The following is a 24858-nucleotide window of genomic DNA, read 5'->3' on the forward strand; positions in this document are numbered from 1 at the left end:
GCACTTTGACAGTGGGGAAATTAGGACCGTTTGAGAAGTGCTGGTTAAGCTCCCAACACTCTAGTTTAAAATAAAACCAAAACTTTAATACATATTTGTTATAGGCATTTACATCTGTAAGAGTGAGAGCTATTTTTTTTTTGTTTTTTTTTTTTAAATACGGGCTAATCGCGGTCAATGTAAAAATGGAAATGCTTTCTTCTAGTTTAAGCGATTCTTTTGGCGAGCCAGTGTGAAAATCCTTTGTGGGAGGTAGAGATAAGGAATATAAAACTTAATTGCTTGTACCTATTTACTATGCCTCCCCACGGGACAGAGTTAGACACCAGGGTCGTTTTTTAACATGGAGAAAAGGTACAAAAATAAAAATTGTCTCAGTCGTGAAGAATTTCTCCTCCACCGAAAGAGAAAAAGAAATGGAAGTGCAGCATCTGAAGAACAGATGGTATTTATTTGCTCCCCCACCGAGCAAATTAGGCACAAGGCCGATTTTTAATGTGAGGAGTGAAGGGAGGGGGAAGGGAAAAAGGGGACCAGCTCCCGAGAGGTGGGAAATGGGAGCTGGTTAAAAGTTAGGCATGTGGGGTTGCCCCCACATCTGGTCTTTGCTAGTCATAGCTAGTCATAGCTTGCAGTATCTGTCGGAACAGATGGTATTTATTTGCTCCCCCACCGAGCAAATTAGGCACAAGGCCAATTTTTATTGTGAGGAGTGAAGGGAGGGGGAAGGGAAAAAGGGGACCAGCTCCCGAGAGGTGGGAAATGGGAGCTGGTTAAAAGTCAGGCATGTGGGGTTGCCCCCACATCTGGTCTTTGCTAGTCATAGCTAGTCATAGCTAGTCATAGCTTGCAGTATCTGTCGGAACAGATTGTATTTATTTGCTCCCCCACCGAGCAAATTAGGCACAAGGCCAATTTTTAATGTGAGGAGTGAAGGTAGGGGGAAGGGAAAAAGGGGACCAGCTCCCGAGAGGTAGGAAATGGGAGCTGGTTAAAGGTCAGGCATGTGGGGTTGCCCCCCAGATCTGGTCTTTGCTAGTCATAGCTAGTCATAGCTTGCAGTATCTGCCGGAACAGATACTACACTTTGAGATATTAAATCTTTTATTCATGTTAAAAAATACAGTCAAAATCAACGATGAACAAAAAACTTAGGCACATGGCCAACTCAAAAGGGGGGACTTTGGGGGTCGTTTGTCATCCTTGTCACTCCAGAACTAAACAAAGTCAAAAGTTTCTCCCAGCTAGTATCTTCTTTCACCATAATACCACATTCACCCTTTCATATTGGGGGACGTCCTAGTAACTCCCAATTTTTAAAACATTTTTTATTGACGTGTAAAAACAAAAAAGATAACAATAAAATGGTACAATAATTCATTTTTGTCGAGGGCGGGGAAAGAAAAAACAAAAGGTGATTAGTAGGACCCTCCTAACCCCGTTTAGTTGATAGACTGCCCGTTCCACTAAGATTGTAAAAGGAACCTCGCTTCTGTGGGTCAGTCTCTAGGTGGGGTTGCCCTCTAGATGGAGGTGAATGGAGAAAAGAAAGTTTTTGTGGGTAAGGGATGGAGGTTAGTTTGTATTTCTTTTTCTCAAAGATGGGTAAAATTTAGAGGAAGGGGTGAAAACAAAAATTGCAGGTAAGAGGGGATGGGAATCTTGGAGGCTTCCTAATCGGGGAGGGATGGAACACACACTCAGCTAGCTGAGAGGCTACTTGTTTAATTTTACTTTACAGAACTGCGCGTTCCACACCTAGGCGGGGAACACGTATTCAAATTTGGCTCCTCTTCGTACACACAGACTTGCCACATGTATCCATCTTCTGTCAAATGCCGCGCGATGCAGCTTTCTTCTATCACATCTGATCTTCACCCGTAGTTGGTGTTTAAAGAAAGCGATCAGATCTTGATCAGATCAGAAAAAGACAACACCCCCCGGCAACCTTGCAGACGCGACGTCCAAATCACCATTCTCGCCACGGCCAGGATCGTAACGTAGACCATTTGTCCCACGGCAGCCTCACGTTGTCCACAACATTGGATACCGTAATTGGGTGAGGATGCTCAGGATCGATGCAAGCCGTCACTCCGCTGACATACGACCAGTACTGGCGGAGTTCGCGGCAATCGAAGAAAGCGTGATCCGTAGTTTCTACGGTCGTTGTCCCACAACGGGGACAATCAGGCGACTCCAAAAACCCGGAACTGCATTGTATGTTGTTGAGTGGAAGTGCATTCTGGGTCAATCGCCAGGTCAGAGAGAACTCCGAATTGTTCAGATGACTCGAACCTGGCGCCCAGCTCCACGCGGAGTGGATCTCACTCTGCTGCCACCCCAAACGCGCACATAGCAGGTCGTCAGCGGCCCCCTTCACTAGATCCCTGTGGAGTTCCCTACGGGTAGCAGTCACAAGGTCACTGGACCTTGGTAGTCGTTTTAGCGCGGCTCGGCACTCTTTCATGTAGGCAGATTCTCCTTGCGGCCTGCGACGGCTCTCAATGGAAGGGTCGAGAACGAGGTCCGAGAAGGCGGCAGTAACCACGGGGTGCCACGGTTGGTCATCCTGCATATAGTGGCTCAGGAAGACCAGCCTCTCAGCATCTCGATCATACTTCAAGTCCGGCATTCCCAAGCCTCCATCACACGGACGTTGAATACAGACCTGTCTGCTCACCCAGTGTCTTCCTCTGTCCCAAAGGAGTGAGACAAGAGTTCGACAAGAGCTTTTAGGTGTTGTGCAGGCAGGGGAAGTATGGCCAGTCGGTAAAGGATGAGAGGAAAGACATAAGTGGCGCACCCCTCAGCTCTACCCTTTAAGGAAAGTTTCCTAGGAAGCCACGAATTGACTGCAGCCTCCACCTTTGACCGTACCTCCAACCAATTCTTGTCAAGCTGGAGACCCGGTCCGAACCACACGCCGAGGATCCGGACCGGGCCATCTGTCCAGCTGAAGGGCGCAGGGAGGTTTGCGTTGCCGCTCCATGCGCCCAACTGCAGTCCTACTGACTTGTTGCGGTTTATCTTGGCCCCCGTGATTCTTTCGTACTGTGTGAGTGCCTCCAACATGACCTCAATGTCTCTGAAGCCCGACACGAAGATCATGACATCATCGGCGAACGCGGATACCTTGGCAGCTGAGCCGCCAGGCAGAGCCATTCCGCACAGGGCCGAATTTGCATCCCCATGTCTCAGCTTGCGGAGAAGAGGCTCCAAAGCCAGGACATAAAGCAGGGGCGACAGCGGACAACCCTGATGAACCGAGAGATAACAAAGGGTTTCGAGCGCTTTCCGTTGACTTGCACGACAGCCATGGGCTGTCGATACATTATGGAGATCCACTTGCAAAAGTCCGGCTTAAAACCGGCGGCCTCTAAGACAGATGCCAGGAAACGATGGTCGACCCTATCGAAAGCTTTGGACTGATCTAAGTTGATCAGCGCGGCTTCCGTGTCGTCATCTGTTCCCCCCTCTAGGATCGTGCGGATCAGGTGCAAGTTGTTCTGAATCGATCTCTCCTTCACAGCGTAGTTCTGTTCCTGTTCAACCAACTCGTCGATAACAACCTTCAGCCGATTCGACAGGACCTTGGCCAAAATCTTCAACTCTGTGTTTAGCAGAGTTATGAGCCTGTAGTCGTCTAACTCTTCCGCTCCATGCCCGTCACCTTTCTTCAGCAATGTGATCACTCCCTTGGTCACCTGCCCTGGGATGGATCCCTGAGCAAACCAATGGTTGAACATATCCGTCAGAAGAGGCAGAAACATGGGCGACAGCCTCAAGTACAGTTCGTATGGCAGACCATCAAGTCCTGGCGATCTGTCACAGCTGACCTGCTTCAGCGCAGTAAAGACCTCCCGCTCCGTCACTCGGCCCTCGCAACCAGCCGCTCTAGCCGCCTCAAGGCGGGGAGAGTCGGCCAAATAGTCGCTAAACTCAAGGACCAGAAGATCGGGCTGCTGCGTAAAACGCTTCTCGAAATGTTCTCGAAACCCCTCGCAGATCTCCCGAGTCGATTCCAGGGTGCGTCCATCCGGATGTTTGACTTTCGCAATGTATTTGTCCGAGCCACGCCTAGAAACCTCACGGCGCACGTCTGCATCAGAGTTGACTGCTTCGTTGCCTATCTTTCTAAGCCTAGCTCTAACTACTTGGCCTTCGTAACGCTCGCTAATGTCGCGTAGAAGGTCCTGCTTAGCTAGTTCCTGACTAACCCTATCACCCTCCCTCATAGCCTGGGCTAGTTTCTGCTCTAGCTGCTTCTTTGTCTTGGCCTTATCTAGTGCGAGGCGCTAGGCATACTTGACGGAGAAGCTTCTGATCTTGGCTTTGAGACCTAACCACCACTTACTCCCGGTAACCGCCCCCACTAGTGCCTTTTTAATCAATTCTCTTAACTGATCTTGAAAGTCTTGTATCTCCAGAAGGGAGGTCTTTAACTTCCAGTACCCCGCTAAGTTAGGCCTATTTCCTAGCTTCAGCTGGGCCATAACTAATTTATGGTCCGTCTGGCCTAGCCAAGTGAACGTGGGACAAGATAAGAAGTCTACTTCGCCTCTCCTAACTAACATCCTGTCCAAATAGGTATTTGGATAGGAGGAAACGCTATTGGTCCACGTCCACATCTCCCGCCCCGGATGCTCGAACCGAAACCTGTCGACCAGACCGCATCTAGCCATCAGATCAGCCAGGCTGGACTCGCACCTCTCCGATCCTCTAGCTCCACCTCGTACCTTATCTATGTCGGGGTCTAAGATAGCATTCCAATCCCCCATTAGCACTACCCGCTTCCGACAATCTACAAACGCGTCAAGCTGACTGAAGAATGAGACCCTCTCACGTGCGGTGCTGGGCGCATGAACCGCGATCACCCGAAACACAGAATCTTTTACGGCAACATCGGCCACAACCAGCCTGCCCACCGCATCTCTATGGACAACGTCGACCATCGCCGACAGGGTACATTTAACCAACACGGAAACTCGCTTCCCCCGCGGGCTGCCATATGCTGAGAAAACCTCAAAGTCTCGGGCCAGCACCTGACAGTCCACAGAGGAAACGAAATGCGTCTCCTGAATCGCAGCAACATCCACTCCCAGAGACAAGACGTCGTGCTGGAGGCGAGCCGCCCGGCCCGGTGATTTCAAGCCCCTCGCATTCAAACTAGCCAAATTCAAAGCCATGGTACCTACCTTAGGGTGTGTCACACTCAGCTCCGAAGTCAGCTGGGGAGAGGACGCCGACGTTATGTGCCATGCTCAAGGTGGTCAGGTTTTTCATATCCTGGCCTTCTCTCGCAATGCCGCAGCTGTCCAAAGGATAAATTAATTTTATGGCCCTGTAGAGTGACGGATGGACCAACACTGGGACCCTTCCCTTGCATTGTTTTGACAGTTCATCAAGAGAAGGGTCATTTTTTTTCACCAGTTCAATTCCCGGAAACGCCCCTTCAGCGGCATGCAGCCTTGTCCACAAGTTGGTCTTGCAGGCCTCTGGAGTTCTGACAAAAGTTATTAGGAGTGGGGCGTCCGGGAAATTTGAGGGGATATTTACATCTTTCCCTTCTATCTGTTTGTAATCGAGCAGAGGTTTTAAGTTTTTCCTCTGCTGATGGGAAATGTCTGAGGCCACAGATAGAGGGTCTACATTACATAGTTCCTCAGGGGCAAGGACCTTTAGTCTGGTTGGTCTGCAGGAGGCAGAGGAGTCTCTCCCCTCCCTCGGTTCATTCTTTTCCTTTTCTTTTTGGGGTAGTGGCTCAGTTTGCCTTGGTGTGGGGACGGGTGTTTGTGTGGTGCCTGGTGTTGGTGTTGGTGTTGGTGTGGTGTCTGGTGTTGGTGCGGTGTCTGGTGTTGGTGCGGTGTCTGGTGTTGGTGTTGGTGCGGTGTCTGGTGTTGGTGCGGTGTCTGGTGTTGGTGCAGTGTGTGGTTTGGGGGTGGAAGTGGATTTTATTGTTAGGGGTGGTGTATGTTCACAGGGAGTGGGGGCCACCTTTTCTTCCTCTTTTCTTCTTTTGTTTTTCTTTTTCATTCTTTCGAATGAACCGAGGAGAGGTGAGTTTGAGTTCCTCTCCCTCTCACTTGCGGATTCATCCTCAGAGGAGCAGTCTTTTCTCCGCTTGATCCCCGTCTCGATTGGTGTGGGGACCGTTGGTTGTGTCTGCTCTTCTATTTGCTGCTGCAGCTGTTTTTGTTGTTGCTGCTCTCGCTGGTGTCGTTGCTGCTGCTGCTGCTGCTTCTGCTGCACTTGCTGATTTCGCTGCTGCAGTAGTTGTTGCTGCAGTTGTTTCCGCGGCATTGGCTGTGGTGGCTGTTGTTGTTGTTGCAATTGCAGAGGCTGCTGCCTCGATTTTTGGGCTGGTGGTGGGACGGTGGCAGAAGGGATTATGTGTTTCCGCTTTTGTCTCACTACCGTGCTCCATTCTTCCTCCGTGGCCTCCTGGGTGGTTTGGGTTTTCCTTGGAGCTGGGGTTGGTGCTGCAGTTGCAGGGGTTGTTGTCGCCTGTTTTGGTGCGGGCGTTGTCTCAGGGGTTGTGACCGCCTTTTGGGTTGTTTGATTAGGGGTTACCCTTTGGGGGCAACTCCTAGCCATGTGGCCCTGCTTTTGGCAGAACCAACAGTATGGACGACGGCCCTCCACCACTACCGTTATGCTGGCATCTTTGTATGTCAGCAGCGGTGGTATTGCTCGAACACCCTCCCTCTTCAGCCTCATTGCTATTGTGTAGCAGCCCAGGTGAGTCCCAGTTTTTGACCGTACTGGGGTCACCTGTTCCACCTCACCGTACTGGCTGAAGAGGCATCCTAATACTTCCGCAGGTATTTGGGTCGGCACATTAAATACCTGCACCCGAGTCCTTCTCTTGCCCTGGTAGTCAGGTATTAGTTTGACTCTCCCATGCTTTATTTCTTGGAGGGAGAGTCTCTCCGCATCCTCCTTAGTGGGTAGGAGGATGTTCCACACAGCGAAGCTCCTCTGGTACAGGTATAGTACTGGGATGTTAAGTTTGTGGAGGAGCCCCGGCATGTCTTCCTTCTTCATCCCTAGGAGGCGGTTTTCCGGTATATCGGAAATGGCAAAGGACAGGACTCTGCCCTCAATCGCCTCCTAGGCACCTGGTATGGGTTTTATATCTGCCCCCTCTATGTATTGTCTGTACTTTGTCAGGTACAGGTCTTTATACTCTTGAGGGGACAGTTGTTTTTCTACGGTCTTCCCCCACGCAGACCCTCTTGTTGGTGTTGGTATGGGGGCTTTGGTGGGGTTAGACCGTTTTTGGTCTTTTATGGAGGTTGCCCCTGCCTGTTTATTGGCGACGCTTCCTGCCTCCCCAGATGTCTTGGTCAGTCCTTTTGTGGGAGTGTCACATTTTTGGGCGGCGGCTCCCTTTTTAGTGTCTTTTTCGGGAGCAGCTTCCCGTTTTGGGGAGTCGGCCTCTTGGGGAGCATGATCTTTTTTGTTTACTTTGAGGCCATCTGCCCCTTCCTCGTTTGTGAGGTCCAGGCGGTATGCCCCCTCATTTTCTTGATCTGCTCTTTTGGGAGAGCAGCCCTCCTGGGGAGCGCTGTCCCCTTCATTGTCCTTTTGGTCTGGCACCTCCTCCTTTTTGTGGTTGGAGTGAGATGCTACGACCGATTTTGGTTTTGCTCCCCTTTGGGGGGAGTCGCCCTCGGGGGAAGCTGTTGTTAAATTTTCCCCCTTCTGGGGAGCGTCCAATGGTGTCATACCCGGGCGGTACGCCCCATCAGCAGTTGTTTTTTCTCCTGTTGGGGATTCGTCCTCTTGGGGAGCAGTAGCCTCCTGGCTGGGGGTATCCATATTGGTAGGCCCCTGGCTGAGGGTATCCATATTGGTGGACCTCGGGCTGGGGGTGTCCGTTTTGGGTCCCTCTTTTAAAAAATTCACTGAAAAAAGTGACGTGGAATCAGCGTCCAAAGTGGGGAGCTGACTTTGGCGCCAAAAAGAAGTGGCGCCAAAAGGCGGCAAGAGGGGAGATAAAACTGAGAGAGGGAGTGGGAAGTTAGTGGAGGGAAGAGAGAAGGTGCTTCCGACCCTCCCTCGCGGGAGGGTCGTAAATTATCAGCTCGGATCCCCCCGTGGGGGAGGGGGGAGAGCAGAGAAAGACAGACAAAGTGGGGGTGCGGACAGAACGCGACCCAAAAAGCTTGTCAGGTGTTTCGGGCACGAGAATGTGTCGCTAGAACAGCACTGCCTCGCACGATGTAGGTATAAGGACAGATACTACACTTTGAGATATTAAATCTTTTATTCATGTTAAAAAATACAGTCAAAATCAACGATGAACAAAAAACTTAGGCACATGGCCAACTCAAAAGGGGGGATTTTGGGGGTCGTTGGTCATCCTTGTCACTCTAGAACTAAACAAAGTCAAAAGTTTCTCCCAGCTAGTATCTTCTTTCACCATAATATCGCATTCACCCTTTCATATCGGGGGACGTCCTAGTAACTCCCAATTTTTAAAACATTTTTTATTGACGTGTAAAAACAAAAAAGATAACAATAAAATGGTACAATAATTCATTTTTGTCGAGGGCGGGGAAAGAAAAAACAAAAGGTGATTAGTAGGACCCTCCTACCCCCGTTTAGTTGATAGACTGCCCGTTCCACTAGGTTTGTAAAAGGAACCTCGCTTCTGTGGGTCAGTCTCTAGGTGGGGATGCCCTCTAGATGGGGGTGAATGGAGACAAGAAAATTTTTGTGGGTAAGAGATGGAGGTTAGTTTGTATTTCTTTTTCTCCAAGATGGGTAAAATTTAGAGGAAGGGGTGAAAACAAAAATTGCAGGTAAGAGGGAATGGGAATCTTGGAGGCTTCCTAATCGGGGAGGGATGGAACACACACTCAGCTAGCTGAGAGGCTACTTGTTTAATTTTACTTTACAGAACTGCGCGTTCCACACCTAGGCGGGGAACACATATTCAAATTTGGCTCCTCTTCGTACACACAGACTTGCCACATGTATCCATCTTCTGTCAAATGCCGCGCGATGCAGCCTTCTTCTATCACATCTGATCTTCACCCGTAGTTGGTGTTTAAAGAAAGCGATCAGATCTTGATCAGAAAAAGACAACACCCCCCGGCAACCTTGCAGACGCGATGTCCAAATCACCATTCTCGCCACGGCCAGGATCGTAACGTAGACCATTTTTCTTTCCCGGTGACACGGCGGCCTCACGTTGTCCACAACATTGGATACAGTAATTGGGCGAGGATGCTCAGGATCGATGCGAGCCGTCACTCCGCTGACATACGACCAGTACTGGCGGAGTTCGTGGCAATCGAAGAAAGTGTGATCCGTAGTTTATACGGCCGTTGTCCCACAACGGGGACAATCAGGCGACTCCAAAAACTCGGAACTGCATTGTATGTTGTTGAGTGGAAGTGCATTTCGGGCCAATCGCCAGGTCAGAGAGAACTCCGAATTGTTCAGATGATTCGAACCTGGCGCCCAACTCCACGCGGGGCGGATCTCACTCTGCTGCCACCCCAAACGCGCGCATAGCGGGTCGTCAGCGGCCCCCTTCACTAGATCCCTGTGGAGTTCCCTACGGGTAGCAGTCACAAGGTCACTGGACCTTGATAGTCGTTTTAGCGCGGCTCGGCACTCTTTCATGTAGGCAGATTCTCCCCGCGGCCTGCGACGGCTCTCAATGGAAGGGTCGAGAATGAGGTCGGGGAAGGCGGCAGTAACCACGGGGTGCCATGGTTGGTCATCCTGCATATAGTGGCTCAGGAAGGCCAGCCTCTCAGCATCTCGATCACACTTCAAGTCCGGCATTCCCAAGCCTCCCTCACACGGACGTTGAATACAGACCTGTCTGCTCACCCAGTGTCTTCCTCTGTCCCAAAGGAGCGAGTACAAGAGTTCGACAAGAGCTTTTAGGTGTTGTGCAGGCAGGGGAAGTACGGCCAGTCGGTAAATGATGAGAGGAAAGACGTAGGTGGCGCACGCCTCAGTTCTACCCTTTAAGGAAAGCCACGAATTGACTGCAGCCTCCACCTTTGACCGTACCTCCAACCAATTCTTGTCAAGCTGGAGAGCCGGTCCGAACCACACGCCGAGGATCCGGACCAGGCCATCTGTCCAGCTGAAGGGCGCAGGGAGGTTTGCGTTGCCGCTCCATGCGCCCAACCGCAGTCCTACCGACTTGTTGCGGTTTATCTTCGCCCCCGTGATTCTTTCGTACTGTGTGAGTGCCTCCAACATGACCTCAATGTCTCTGAAGCCCGACACGAAGATCGTGACATTATCGGCGAACGCGGATACCTTCGCAGCTGAGCCGCCAGGTAGAGCCATTCCGCTCAGGGCCGAATTTGCCTCCCATTGTCTCAGCTTGCGGAGAAGAGGCTCCAAAGTCAGGACATAAAGCAGGGGCGACAGCGAACAACCCTGACGAACCGACCGAGAGATAACAAAGGGTTTTGAGCGCTTTCCGTTGACTTGCATGACAGCCATGGGCTGTCAATACATTATGGAGATCCACTTGCAAAAGTCCGGTTTAAAACCGGCGGCCTCTAAGACAGATGCCAGGAAACGATGGTCGACCCTATCGAAAGCTTTGGACTGATCTAAGTTTATCAGCGCGGCTTCCGTATCGTCATCTATTCCCCCCTCGAGGATCGTGCGGATCAGGTGCAAGTTGTTCTGAATCGATCTCCCCTTCACAGCGTAGTTCTGTTCCGGTTCAACCAACTCGTCGATAACAACCTTCAGCCGATTCGACAGGACCTTGGCCAAAATCTTCAACTCTGTGTTTAGCAGAGTTATGAGCCTGTAGTCGTCTAACTCTTCCCCTCCATGCCCATCACCTTTCTTCAGCAATGTAATCACTCCCTTAGTCACCTGCCCTGGGATGGATCCCTGAGCAAACCAATGGTTGAACATATCCGTCAGAAGAGGCAGAAACATGGGCGACAGCCTCAAGTACAGTTCGTATGGCAGACCATCAAGTCCTGGCAATCTGTCACAGCTGACCTGCTTCAGCGCAGTAAAGACCTCCCGCTCCGTCACTCGGTCCTCGCAACCAGCCGCTCTAGCCGCCTTGAGACGGGGCGAGTCGGCCAAATAGTCGCTAAACTCAAGGAGCGGAAGATCGGGCTGCTGCGTAAAACGCTTCTCAAAATGTTCTCGAAACCCCTCGCAGATCTCTCGAGTCGATTCCAGGGTGCGTCCATCCGGATGTTTGACTTTCGCAATATATTTGTCCGAGCCACGCCTAGAAACCTCACGGCGCACGTCTGCATCAGAATTGACTGCTTCGTTGCCTATCTTTCTAAGCCTAGCTTTAACTACTTGGCCTTTGTAACGCTCGCTAGTCTCGCGTAGAAGGTCCTACTTAGCTAGTTCCTGACTAACCCTATCACCCTCCCCCGTAGCCTGGACTAGTTTCTTGACCAAAAGGCCAACGAAAAACTTGATTGCTTGTATATCGGCTCTTTTTCTTTCATTATAATTTATAACCCCAGCCAAGCCGGGGGTAAGCACCAAGCAGGACTGTCCCTTTTTATGTTGTTTGTTTCTGCCCCAAAACTTGTAATTTTTACCAGCCGCTAAGAAGTTCCTCGTCAATATTGGACCCAAAACTATGTAGTTAAATTTAGGGTGATTTTTCTAATTAGAGAATTATTTTCAAAATGATAGGGTCATTATTTCAGCACGTTCCGTACTATTTTGCATAAGTACCTAGATTCCTAATTAAAACCAACACAAAGTCAAGTATCTGCAGAATGTCTTCTTGGTTCCTCCTCTTCTCTTTTCTCTCTCTCAACAATCGAGCACAGCATATAATAACAAAAACTCTAAAGCACGTCTGACAGCACTGACTTCTGCCAATAGTCTCCCCCTCCTCTTAACAACACAGGCTTTTTATATCACAAAATCGTTCACCTCTATTTGCATATTCTTCTAACTCACGTGATCACTACTCTATAAATAAGAGTAGTGACCGTTTCTTTTCTTTCTTTTTATTTATTTTCGGTGACCGACCCGCACGTGGTCTATCCAGGTAAGTCATGCATTTCTCCACACTCCCCCCTGATCTCAGGATCACAAACAGGACATGCGGGCAATCGTCGTTGGTGGGTACTCCTTCGAAGAATCGGGGGCAGCACTTCCTCATTGCTGTTTTCTTCATTACCACCATCATTACTACCAGTCTGTTCCATTATCCCATCTCGTGGTTCCATAGGCGGTGTCTCACAATCAGGGCAGGGGGGCAGTATCCGTCTTTGTCGGGTACTTCTCCGAAGAATCGGAGGCGTCATCTCCTCGGTGTGTTCCATCATCCCTTCTCGCGGGGTTTCGCAATCACGGGGGGTGGGCAGTATTCGTCTCTGTCGAGTATTTCGATGAGGCATTACTTCCTTGTGTCCATCGCTCTCCTCACTATTGTCATCAGTATGTCCCATCATTCCCTCGTCTGGTTCTGTTGGTGGTGTTTCTATGCTCACCTGAAGGGGCAGTAAGTGATCAGGATCATCTCTGAACGGTGTGCGATCCTCCTCATCGTCCTCAGAATCAGAAGAGGTATAACAAGGGCGGATATCTTTTACGTGACGTGGTATGCCACCAATCAACATGGTCTGAGGACTTATGATTTCGTCTATTTTTCCCCGGAAAAATTTCGTAGTGCACCCAGCATTCGGGGGTTTTATCCAAACAAGGTCTCCCACCTGATATGGTGTATTGACAACACTCACCACTGATGGTATGGCATCAACTCCTTTCACACGCTGTTTATATTGGTAAATCCCATTGGCTGGTGCAGTTGCTGGTGTTGCATTGTCCTTGGGTGTTATATTATACCAGTACACAACTTCTGGAATAGAGCACTGTGTCCTGGCTGCAATTCTTTTGATGGTGCGGTTACACCGTTCTGCTATACCATTACCCTCAGGATAATATGCACACCGATAATGCATTTTAATCCCCCATTCGTGCACGAATTTCTGAAATTCTTGACATCGAAATGTGGCGGCATTATCAGTCAGAATTTCAATCGGGGCACCACGTTCAAAAAAGACGGCTCTCAACTGTTGTATAATGCTGGCTGCATCCTGTCGTGTCAACAGGCGCCATATTGTGAAACGCGTCGGGCCACAATCCGTCATGGTCAAAAAATGTTTGTCCCCATAATGTGTTATGTCCATCCCTACTCGCTTCCAGTTGCCCTCCACCTCGAGCTTCCCTTTTTGCCATTGGGATGGTGCCGGATCAATTCTCTGACACTCTTCACACGAACGTATGGCTGCTTTCACTGATGCTTTTGTAGTTGCAAGGCATACTCTTCGGACAAAATATGCAGTCCTCTGAATTCCAGGATGTCCAATCTGCTGGTGTATCATACGGATCTGGTCAGGTGTTAATTGATCCGTTACAGTCGCGCATGTTTGTTGTTGAAGATCGGATCCCTGCCTCATTGCATCGATCCACCTCTTTGGTACTCGAGTCAAGCTATCAGCCAAATTCTGCATCGACGAGACTAACGTAATGTCTACCTGCAAGCTGTATTCGTCAACTAGACGCTTAATTATTGCTAGTCTCCGCACACCAAGCGCCGAAATAGCTTAAAACCAACACAAAGTCAAGTATCTGCAGAATGTCTTCTTGGTTCCTCCTCTTCTCTTTTCTCTCTCTCAACAATCGAGCACAGCATATAATAACAAAAACTCTAAAGCACGTCTGACAGCACTGACTTCTGCCAATAGTCTCCCCCTCCTCTTAACAACACAGGCTTTTTATATCGCAAAATCGTTCACCTCTATTTGCATATTCTTCTAACTCACGTGATCACTACTCTATAAATAAGAGTAGTGACCGTTTCTTTTCTTTCTTTTTATTTATTTTCGGTGACCGACCCGCACGTGGTCTATCCAGGTAAGTCACGCATTTCTCCACACTAATAATAGCTAATTTTCTTTAACAAAATAAAGTTATAATTGCAAATTGAAGCAAAACACAAACAAACAAAAACAAAACAAAAGCACCGATAATATCATAAATATTGGCAAACCAGAAGAATGCCCGATTCAAAGTTAAGAGTAAACGTTTTTTGCCCAGATTTTGCCCCCCGGTATTTCTTTTTGGTGCTTCTACATAAGTTGAACCTAACCACACTGACTTTACCAAACGACACTTAACCCTATCTTTAAACTGGGGAAATAGTAGCTTAGTTCACATTTCTAGAACGGTCCTTCGGTATCGTTGTTAAAGTGCCATTTTTACCTTTTTAATTCACTCTTACCATTTTTACCAGTGCATTTTTATCGGGCACCACACACGCGCGAGCGCATGTATATTTTGGCAGCATGTCATTATTCAAGCACATCTGATTGAACACGACAGAGTTATTCTTTTTTCCGATTTCTCTGGATATCTTTTTCATTCACCGAGCTGGCATGTTGTATAAAATGGTGCCCAAAAGTTGTTGTTCAGCCATATTTTTCTCAAGTACTTTCTATCGGGTCATCTGATTATCATCAGGAGCGATTGTTGTTGTTATCGTTTTCTTATTCTTTTCCTTTGAGGCTTGGTGCATATATATATATATATATATATATATATATATTATAAAGATGGGTGTAGGAAGTTATGGGGCGAATTATTTTATTTTTAATTTCGATTTTCCTATTTTATAGTTTATAGCGCTTGAGAAGTATATGGCTGAACAACAACTTTTGTGCGCTATTTTATACAATATGCCAGCTGAAATTAAAAAGACCGTTCGACAAATGGAAAAGATGTCCAGAAAAATCGAAAAAAAGAATAACTCTGTCGTGTTCAATCAGACGTGCTTGAATATATATATATGTATATATATATATATATATATATATATATATATATATATAGACTCATGAGCAAAAAAAAAAAAAAATGGGCCAAGAGTAAAAGAAGGAAGAAATCGATTTTTCAATATTTTTCCATGAATTTTTGCTAATTTTAACTGAAAATTTCTATTTTGTAGATCATCATTATTATAGCATATAATAAGAAGTCAGACAAAGCCAAACTCTTTGTCAAGAACTTTGCAGCTAATTCTACCCTTTGCGACCAAGGCCGCCAACCCCCAATATTTCCTCCTGTATCAGAAAACACGCTATGTGATATACGTATATCTGTACGTAATGTCGCCAAGCTAATCAAAAACCTTGATTCCAGTAAAGCAACTGGCCCTGACGGTATTCCAATTATAGTACTCAAAAAACTTCAACCTGAACTAGCGCCCATACTTACAAAACTGTTTAAACGTTGTTTTAAGGAGAATAGTTTCCCATCTCTCTGGAAAATTTCATCAGTATGCCCTGTATTTAAGAATTCAGGTGATCGCTCATCCCCCTCTCAGTACAGGCCAATAAGTCTCCTGTGCGTCATGAGTAAGTTGCTAGAATCTGTGTTAAATACAGAAGTAATCAGCCATCTCAACAAAAATAACCTTCTTAGTGACACTCAATATGGTTTCCGTTCTGCTAGATCTACAGCAGATGTGCTTACAGTTATATCGCATAGGATTAGCAAATCTCTCGACGGTGGCAATCTTTCTAGGGCAATTGCTCTTGACATATCTAAAGCCTTTGATAGGGTATAGCATAAAGGTTTACTTCATAAGATCGCTAGCTATGGTATAGCTGGAAAAGTCTTCTCAATTATTAAATCATTTCTTTCTGATAGATTCATAAGAGTAGTAGTTGAGGGGAAAAAATCAGAAGCTCACAGTATTAATGCCGGTGTCCCTCAGGGGTCCATCCTGGGCCCGACTCTTTTCCTGATCTACATTAATGATCTTCCAAATCACATCCTTATATCATTTGTAGACATTTATGCTGACGACACTACCATTTATGGTAGCACATCTCAGACAGTAAACGACCAAGTTCTCTCCAATTCTCTCTCCTCTGATCTTGAGCACGTAGTACAATGGGGAAAGGAGTGGCTGGTTACTTTTAATGCATCTAAAACCAAGCTTCTCTCTTTACATCATCAACATTCTAATCCACATCTGGCATCAATTGAAATGAATGGCTCTTGTCTTCAGGAGGCCTCAAGTTTTGACAAGCTTCTGGGCTTGACCATTACTCCTGATCTTAAATGGAACACGTACATCAAATCTGTTGCCAAGGCCGCTGGAAAAATGGTGGGATCTTTCTATCGATCCGGTAAATATCTCACTGCTGATGCTATTCTCTATCTATATAAGAGCCAGGTACGTCCAAGGATGGAATACAGTTGCCACATCTGGGCAGGAGCTGCTAGAAAGGACTTGTCCTGCCTTGATAGAGTTCAAAATAGACTTTGTAGCCTCGTAGGAGATGTCCTTTTCTCTTCGCTGCAACCTCTATCTCACAGAAGAGATGTTACGAGTTTGTCTCTGATGTATCGTTATTTTCATGGAAAGTGTTCGACTGAGCTTCAATCTATGGTCCCCCCTCGCCAAACTTTCACAAGAAACACTCGTCTAGCTGTAAACACTATCAATAATTCCCCCCACTCTTTATATGTGCCTAAACCTAAACGTAGATTCCATGAACAAAGCTTCTTTCTTAGAACTGCATGCCTGTGGAATTGTCTTCCGTTTTCCTGCTTTCCGGCTGACTACAATATGGTTGTGTTCAAGTCTAACATAAATAAGTTCTTGATGAGCCGTTCCATATAAGTTATCAAATTTACCAAATTTTCATTACTAATGATTACTATATTGTCCAATTTCTACTGTACACTCTTTAACCCTTATCCTTGAGTGGCCTCTTGGCCTTGATAATGTGGTGATGCCTATGTAAAAAAAAAAATTTAAAAAAAAAAAGTGGAAAAATTAATCCTAAAAATGGTAAGACCGCATCTTGGCGAGCCTATAAAAAACCGAATTGCAGGATTAAGGCAGTCCAAAATGACTTACGACCAGACTTTTGATATTTTAAGAAAAGAAAAAGTGAAAACATCTCTTTCTGCAGTGAAGCGAACTGGTCAAAGGTTCGAAGTCAAATGCTTGGTAACAGGTAAATCTGGATCTGGTCATCCTAGAACATTCACTTTGAAGGACGAATACAGGCTTAAATTAACTGTTTTGAAGAATTGAAAGAAAACTTATGTTGACCATAGCAAAGAATTCAAAGCAGGGGCTGGAAATTCTAATTCTAGAACATACAATATCTAGACGAATGAAAGAACTGGGATTTTCTTCTAAAAGGTGTGCAAAGAAGCCATTTTTATCTAAGAAGAACATCAATGATAGAAAGAGATTTTTCTCGTATTATGGCAAGAAGGATACAGACTGGTTTATGAATATTTTCTGGTCAGATGAATCAAGATTTTGTGTTGTTATTGATGCTCCCGAATGGTGCAATAGAAGAACCGGAGAAAGATTTTCACCAAGTTGCATAAAAACGACAGTTAAACACCGGAATGGGGAGATAATGATAAGGGGAACTTTTACTGCAGCAGGAGTTGGGAAACTTCAATTGCAAAGGAATGCATTCGAACATTAGAAACAGGACTGTTACCAAGTATCCAGAAGCTGGGAATATCTCAGAACATTATTTTTCAACATGATATAATGCCCCTGCACACACTGCTAAAGTCACAAAAAATGGTTTTCTGATAATTCAATTAATGTGATATTTTGGCCAGGTCAAACCCCGATTTAAACCCAATCGAGAATATTTGGTCCATAATATCTCGTGCATTGGATGGAAAAACTTTTTCGAACAATGACAAACTGTGGGAAGCTGTGCAAAGCGAATGAAATAGCATCGCCTCTTCACAGTGTTCCACTTTGGTTGAAAGCATGTCTAAAAGGATTTATTTTTTTAAGAAATCAAAAGGGAATGCGATTCCATCCTAAGCATTTATTAAAGTAAATGTCTTGTTCTGTGTTATTAGTCTCGTTTAAGTTTCCTTGTTCAATTGTTCTTTGTTCAATATAGCATTTAGTGCGATAAAATATATAAAATTTGTTGGGTCAATTTTTTTTTTTTTTATCACGAGTATAGTGTTAGCACGATTAATACGAATTGGGAATTGGAAAAATAGGAACTTTTGGGGATATGGAAATCGAAAAATCCAAATTAATTTTTTAAATTTTTTTCTTGATAATAAAAATCATGTAACGCATACAAATTATTATTATTATTATTATTAGTAGTAGTAGTAGTAGTAGAAGTTGTTCATTCCTAACATAAGACTAAGTACTACAAAATGGGTTATAAAAGATTTAACATTGATCCACAGAGTTTAATTTATTTTCTTTATCGAGAGATAACTTGCCTATTCCCTTTGTAAAATTTTCGCATCTATTTGCTAAATGTCTATATGCCCTATCCAGGGAGTTTAAATACTCTGGGCGGGGTTTTTTCAATTTCGTTGGCGCCGGCTGTGCATTGGCAGTGTCTGTCATCAGCTTCTTCTAAAATAATTAATGTTTTATGGTACTTCTTCTCTTGGGACACAAGTAAAAAATATAGATAAAAATCTCACAAAGAGTTTATCAAAATCTTGGATAAAATACATAAAAAGGAAACATTCTGCAGTTTTTTTTTCTGGATTGAAAAGGAAATTATATCTGCATTTAAACTTATACATGCAACCCAAAAAGAAGGATGAGGTTGGGGCATTTGTTACTGTAATTAACAGAGAAAAAATATGCAACAAATAAATGTTACTAACGACAAAACCTTTCTACTTGCCTGGGTAAGTTTATGTTGAAACTTATTTTAAAGCATGTTTTAGTTAAAAATAAACTTAGTGTCTCCTCTTTGACTTAGAATTAAAATTAAAAAAAAAAAGTGGCTGCCCAATAAGCCCCGCAAACGGACACTTGATAACCGATTAAACTCGAAAATTAAACAAACGCCGCTAGAAACGCATATAAAAATTTTAACAATCGAGCTAAAATATTATGTTCTACAAGTACTTTGTTTAATTTTCGATTTTTGAGCGATTAGGCAAGATTAAAAAGTTAGAATTGTCCGGAAATGATTATCATTTAACGTTAAATTTATGTGCGAAACTGCTTTCCCACTCGAAATTCTAAAAATTTTTTTTTTTTTCATTTTATTTTTATTATTTTTTTACTCTCTTTCCGCCACGTAATCATCTAAAAAAAAAAAGTAGAATATCATTTTGGAGACGAGATTCAGCTAAAGGTATTAATCTAATACTACTACTACTACTACTACTACTACCGTTGTTATAATAATGATAATAATAATAATAATAATAATAATAATAATAATAATTTTTTATTTTATTATATATATACATATTTTTTTTATAATTTGTTTTTCTTTTGCAGTAATTCAAATCAAAATAATAACCGACCAAATCTGTATATTTGTGAGAAAAAAATTTGAACATTTTCCAAAAAGAGAAAGTACAGATTATTTTTATTTTATTTTATTTATTTATTTATTTTCTTTTCACTTTTTTATTTTTTGTATTTTCACCATAAACAAAATACGGTGACACTCTGATGTAGGGAGATACTATCTGGGACATAATTTTCAGGGATACAATGTAGAGAGTTGTGCAGCAAGATGTCTGTGTACATTACAATTGAACTTCTGCATGTCAGTACAGTAAGGGAAGCAGGGTCCCGGAAGGAAATTCCAATGTCTATCAATCCTGGGGGGGGGGGAATATTAGAGTAGAAGGCTTTCTGGCCTTTGGGGATCTCTACTGTGTAAGCGGTGAGATTTTGCTGCTTGTTGAGTTTGTCGGGGTATTTACGTCTATAGAAGGGTACAAGGGTTTGTAGTTCGGAGTTAAAAGAAATCCCTCCTAATGTTAAGAATAGTTTTCTAAATAGTACTTTACTATGTAGAAACCCATTCTTGGTATGAGACAGGCTTTGTTAACTATTCTGTTCCTACACTGTTTTCTTAGTGTGTATGCCAATCGTTGGTTCTTTTTAATTGTTTATGAAAATTTTAAATGGCATTAACAAATGCAACATTTTAAATAGCATTAACAAATGCAAAAATTTTAAATAGCATTAACAAATGCAAAAATTTAAATGGCATTAACAAATGCAAACATTTTAAATAGCATTAACAAATGCAAAAATTTTAAATGGCATTAACAAATGCAAAAATTTTAAATGGCATTAACAAATGCAAAAATTTTAAATGGCATTAACAAATGCAAAAATTTTAAATGGCATTAACAAATGCAAAAATTTTAAATAGCATTAACAAATGCAAAAATTTTAAATAGCATTAACAAATACAAGTAAAATGTGTTTAAAAAAATCATTTCTCACAATTTTCAATCGATTACATGGAAAATATTTGAGAAAAATATTTAGAAAGACCTACTGACGCCCCCCCCCCCACATGCCATTCCAAGTGTATTTTTTTGCGTTTTGCAAAATATATCTAGACATTACACGAGAGGGGGTAGGTTATAGTAATTTGAACATTTTTAAAAAGTATCAAATATATTGTTTAATGTTTAGAAAATTCCAAAGAATCGGAATCGTTACTTGTATCGGAATCGGGAATTTAGTACAGAATCGGTAATTGTATTGGAATCGGGAAAAATTTTTGAAGCGTCCCATCCATCACTCAGACTCCAATTTTTTGTTCGTCAGACTTTAGACACACGAACGCGCATGCGCGTGCGTGCACACACACACACATACACACACACACGCAGACAAGAAACGCACCTGACTTCCAACCTCAATCTTATGCATGGACTGTCTTTTCCTCATCTTTTTTTTTTTACTTTTCGGTACGTCTCTAGCGTAATCTATCCATCATCATCATCATCATCAATCGTTCATCTATGTTGTAAAAAAATGTGCTTACATCGACCGCCTGTTAGAGAATTGCGTGAAAATATTTGTTTACTAATTAATTGATGATTTTGCTTTCTTTTTGCATGCTTTTGCTTTGTGGAAAATTCTATAAAGTGACGTGCGGTAAAAATGAATAAAATAAGATTTTTAACGGTGCGAAAAAAAAAACGAGGAAAAAACAGAAACGACACACAAAAAATTGGAAGGAAAGAAGATTGAGATCAAGAGACAGGCAGGGGGGTGTACAGAGAAAGAAGAAAAAAGAAGAAAAGCATTCTTCTCGTCTCTGTGCCCCCTCCCTCTCTCCCTCTCTCTCTCGCTCTCTCTCTCTCTCTCTCTCTCTCTCTCTCTTATTGGCTTGTCAGCTTCAATTCCTACGCGAAGGGAAGGGTGGAGAGAGAAAAAAATGAAATAGAAAGAAAAAGAAAGAAAAAGACTTTCAGACGGCGAAAAGAACACATGCTTTAGAGTGGCTTAACACAAAGTTTAATTTTTTTATTTTTTCGTCGAACAACAACAACAACAATAATAATAATATTTGCTTCTTTTTTTTTTTACGACATAAAAAAAAAAAGGTCCACACAAAACAAGAAACGTTCATTTTTAGATAGGGAAGCAAGCAAGAAGAGAAAGGGGCATAAACATATGACGCTTTTCGAGTTCGGAGGAAGTCAGCTCCGTCCGGATTATCAATTTCGGTTAAATTACGTATAGCAAGGTATCGTTAATTTAAAGAAGTATAGACAGTTAACAAACGTATTTGCGTTAAAATAATTAATTAAAAAAAAATATTTAAAAAAAAAAAAACGGAAAAAGACCTGAGACAGACAAAAGAGGTAGCAGAAAGCATGGAACAATATAGCGACGAGAAAAACATCAAAGCCCCGAAGAATTTACAGGAACTCGTGGATGAATTGAAAAAGGTTTTCGCAGAAGACAAAGTCAACATTGAATATGTAAAAACGTTGATGGAATTATATGAAAGTAATCCCCTCGATTGGAAAAAATTCGCCAAATTTGACCAATACAGGTACGCAAAAAATTATTATTTATTTATTTATTTATTTATTTATTTTGCGTTGTTAAAACATGTTTAATATATTTCGTTTCGAAACTTTTGAGATGAGGATAATTTGAATCCTTCGGACTACTATTCTCGTTTTGGTTGTCATATTTACAACTTCTCGACCGATACAACCTCCACCCTTCTTCAGATGCACCTTTTTCTAAACTTGGAAAACCGTCAGGGTTTAGTTCGAAATTCCGTCTGGGTTTCCGAGTGTGACATAAAGAGTCCCAAGTTCATCTACTCTAGAAGCTTCGTAAGTTCGAAAAGGAGCACTTGGAAAAAATCGGAGGCTACATCGGCCGAAACGATCTGAACTATAACACAGCAAGAATAATAAATTTGAATTGTGGAAATTTGATAGATTTTTTTTTTTTAATTTTTTTTTTTAATAAAATTATAGTTCTTTCGTTTGCTGGACTTACGCGTGTATTAATTTTCTTCCCTCGTCTCCCATCTTCCTTCCTTCTCTCATTAATATGCGCACATCTTGCGCGTGTAGTACTTGTCTTGCCTGTTTGTGTCTGTTACTTAAACAAATGTCTCTATATTCGTTTTTTTTTTTTTACGCATGTAGTTAGGCATTATTAGTTATTTGCGTGGTGTGGTGTGGTGTGCACGTCTGCACGTACCATTTTTGGATGTATATTTTATTGTCATTATCGGTACTATTCGACATTGTGTGGATGTACGACTGTGGCCATAAATGTTCGGGGTTAGATTCTTTCTTCGGTACTCATGCGCACTTATTGATCCGTGCTGAAATAATGTTATTTAAAAAGCCATTCTTAACATGGGGAGGGGAGGGTATTTTGTACCTATTCTGTACAATTGAACCTTACAATTGAATAATAATAATAATAAAAAACTTTAATTAAACTTGGAAATACGATTGAAAAAATAGCGCGGACGGATCAGTAAGTGCATTAGCACCGATTTTTCTGTTTGTGCTATAATATAGCACTGCTACGACATACCTGCAGGTACTTGCGTACATTAAATTTAATTATTTCTAACTTGTCCGCATGTATTTCTACACACGCTGTAGAAGTACCGTAACATGCGTCGCATGTTATATATACGGTACTTCTACAGAATTTGAACCAAACTTATGTTTTAATCTTAAATTTTTAATTAGGTAAAATTTAGTTTGCGTCGGTTCAAATTGTACAAGCACCGGAAAAATATAACACAGGCGTATAAGTTTCATTCCCGAGGAAAATCATAAGGCTAATAGCTTACTTGCCGTAAATATATGTTCATATATATATACTAAGCTATATTTACGTATTGAGCACTGAGGTAAATGCTGATAGATATCAAGAAGTAAAAATTAAGTTTACGAGTTAAAACCGCCTGTAAACTTAAAGAGAATAGAGACATCATTGTTTATATAGTAATCCCAACTGGGTTTGTATTAGTACACAGATTCAAAAAAGTTGTCAAAAAAAAAAAAAAAAAAAAAATTATATGGTACTAATGCAGTAGTGCACGGATCAATAAGTGCAGTGCACTTATTAATCCGTGCTGAGCTGAAATAATAATGTTATTATTTAAAAAGCCATTCTTAACATAGGGAGGGGAGGGTGTTTTGTACTTCTGCTGTACTTTAACCTTACAATTGAATAATAAAAAAAATGGGTTTGTATTACTGTAACTGTACACAGATTCGAAAAAGTTGTCAGTTGTCAAAAAACAAATATATAACAAATGTTATCAAAGGCAAGATAAGTTACTTTTCTGCCAAACTGGACATATTTTTTGTGTTTTTATTCAATGTAACGTATTTATTCAGCTCGAAAAACATAGTGTTTACCGATGTATTCGAAAATTCAAGGTGGCGTCTTACACCCTCTTTAACACCGTAAGTTTGGAAAAAGGTGTTATAAATAAAAAACTATACAAAATACTATTAAAAACCCGCCGAATATATGTCAACCTATGTCACAGTAACATATATTGAACGAGTTTTTAACAGTATTTTATCCGCTTTTTTATTTATAACATCTTTTCCCACACTTACCGTATTAAAGAGAGAATCAGACGCCATCTTGAATGTTCCAATACATCGGTAAACACTGTATGGTTTTCGAGCTGAATAAACATGTTACATTGAATAAAAACACGAAAAATATATCCAGTTTGGTAGAAAAGTAACTTATCTTGCCTTTGATAACATTTATGTTATATATTTGTTTTTGACAACTTTTTCGAATCTATGTGTACAGTAATACAAACCCAAAAAAATATCAAAACTTTAAACTTGCAAATACGATTTAAAAAAAAAAAATAGCGCGAATCAGTAAGTGCATTTGCATTAGCACCCAAATATATAATAAATGTTATCAAGGGAAAGATAAGTTACTTTTCTATGTTTTTAGTGTTTTTATTCAATGTAACATGTTTATTCAGCTCGAAAAAATACAATGTTTACCGATGTATTGGAAAAATTAAAATGGCGCCCGACTCTCGCTTTGGGACTGTAAGTGTGTGAAAAAGAGTTATAAATAAACCCCTAGACAAAATACGATTAAAAACTCGCTCAATATATGTTACTGTGACATAGGCTGACATATATTCGGTGGGTTTTGCATATTTGTTTATTTTTAACTCCTTTTCCCAAACTTACCGTGTCAAAGAGAGATTCGGGCGCCATTTTAAAATTTTCCAATCGATTTTCGAGCTGAATAAACATGTTACATTGAATAAAAACGCTAAAAACATATCCAGTTAGGTAGAAAGTAACTTATCTTGCCTTTGATAACATTTATTTGTTGTTTTTTGATAACTTTTTCGGGTACTCATGCATTTATTGATCCGTACTGAAATAATAACGTTATTTAAAAAAAAAAAAATTCTTAACATGGAGGGGAGGGTGTTTTGTACCTATTCTGTACAATAACAATGGTTTACAAACCTTATAATTGAATAATAAAAAAAAAAAAACATAAAACTTTAAACTTGGAAATACGATTTA

At 42.5% G+C, this 24858-nt stretch overlaps 1 protein-coding gene across 1 annotated transcript in view; it reads left to right on the plus strand.

The window, feature by feature from the left end:
• Window positions 1-21068: 21068 nt before the first annotated feature.
• The window catches only part of LOC145245791 (cysteine dioxygenase type 1-like), a 138209-nt gene continuing 134419 nt past the window's right edge, over window positions 21069-24858 (plus strand). The window contains exon 1 of the mRNA XM_080107436.1: window positions 21069-21845. Within this exon, the coding sequence (XP_079963562.1) occupies window positions 21664-21845 (182 nt within the window). The 5' untranslated portion in view covers window positions 21069-21663. The remainder of the gene's footprint in view (window positions 21846-24858) is intronic.

Source organism: Euprymna scolopes, chromosome 23 (assembly GCF_053919585.1).
Source record: "Euprymna scolopes isolate OS-2025 chromosome 23, ASM5391958v1, whole genome shotgun sequence".
Classification (NCBI taxonomy): domain Eukaryota; kingdom Metazoa; phylum Mollusca; class Cephalopoda; order Sepiida; family Sepiolidae; genus Euprymna; species Euprymna scolopes.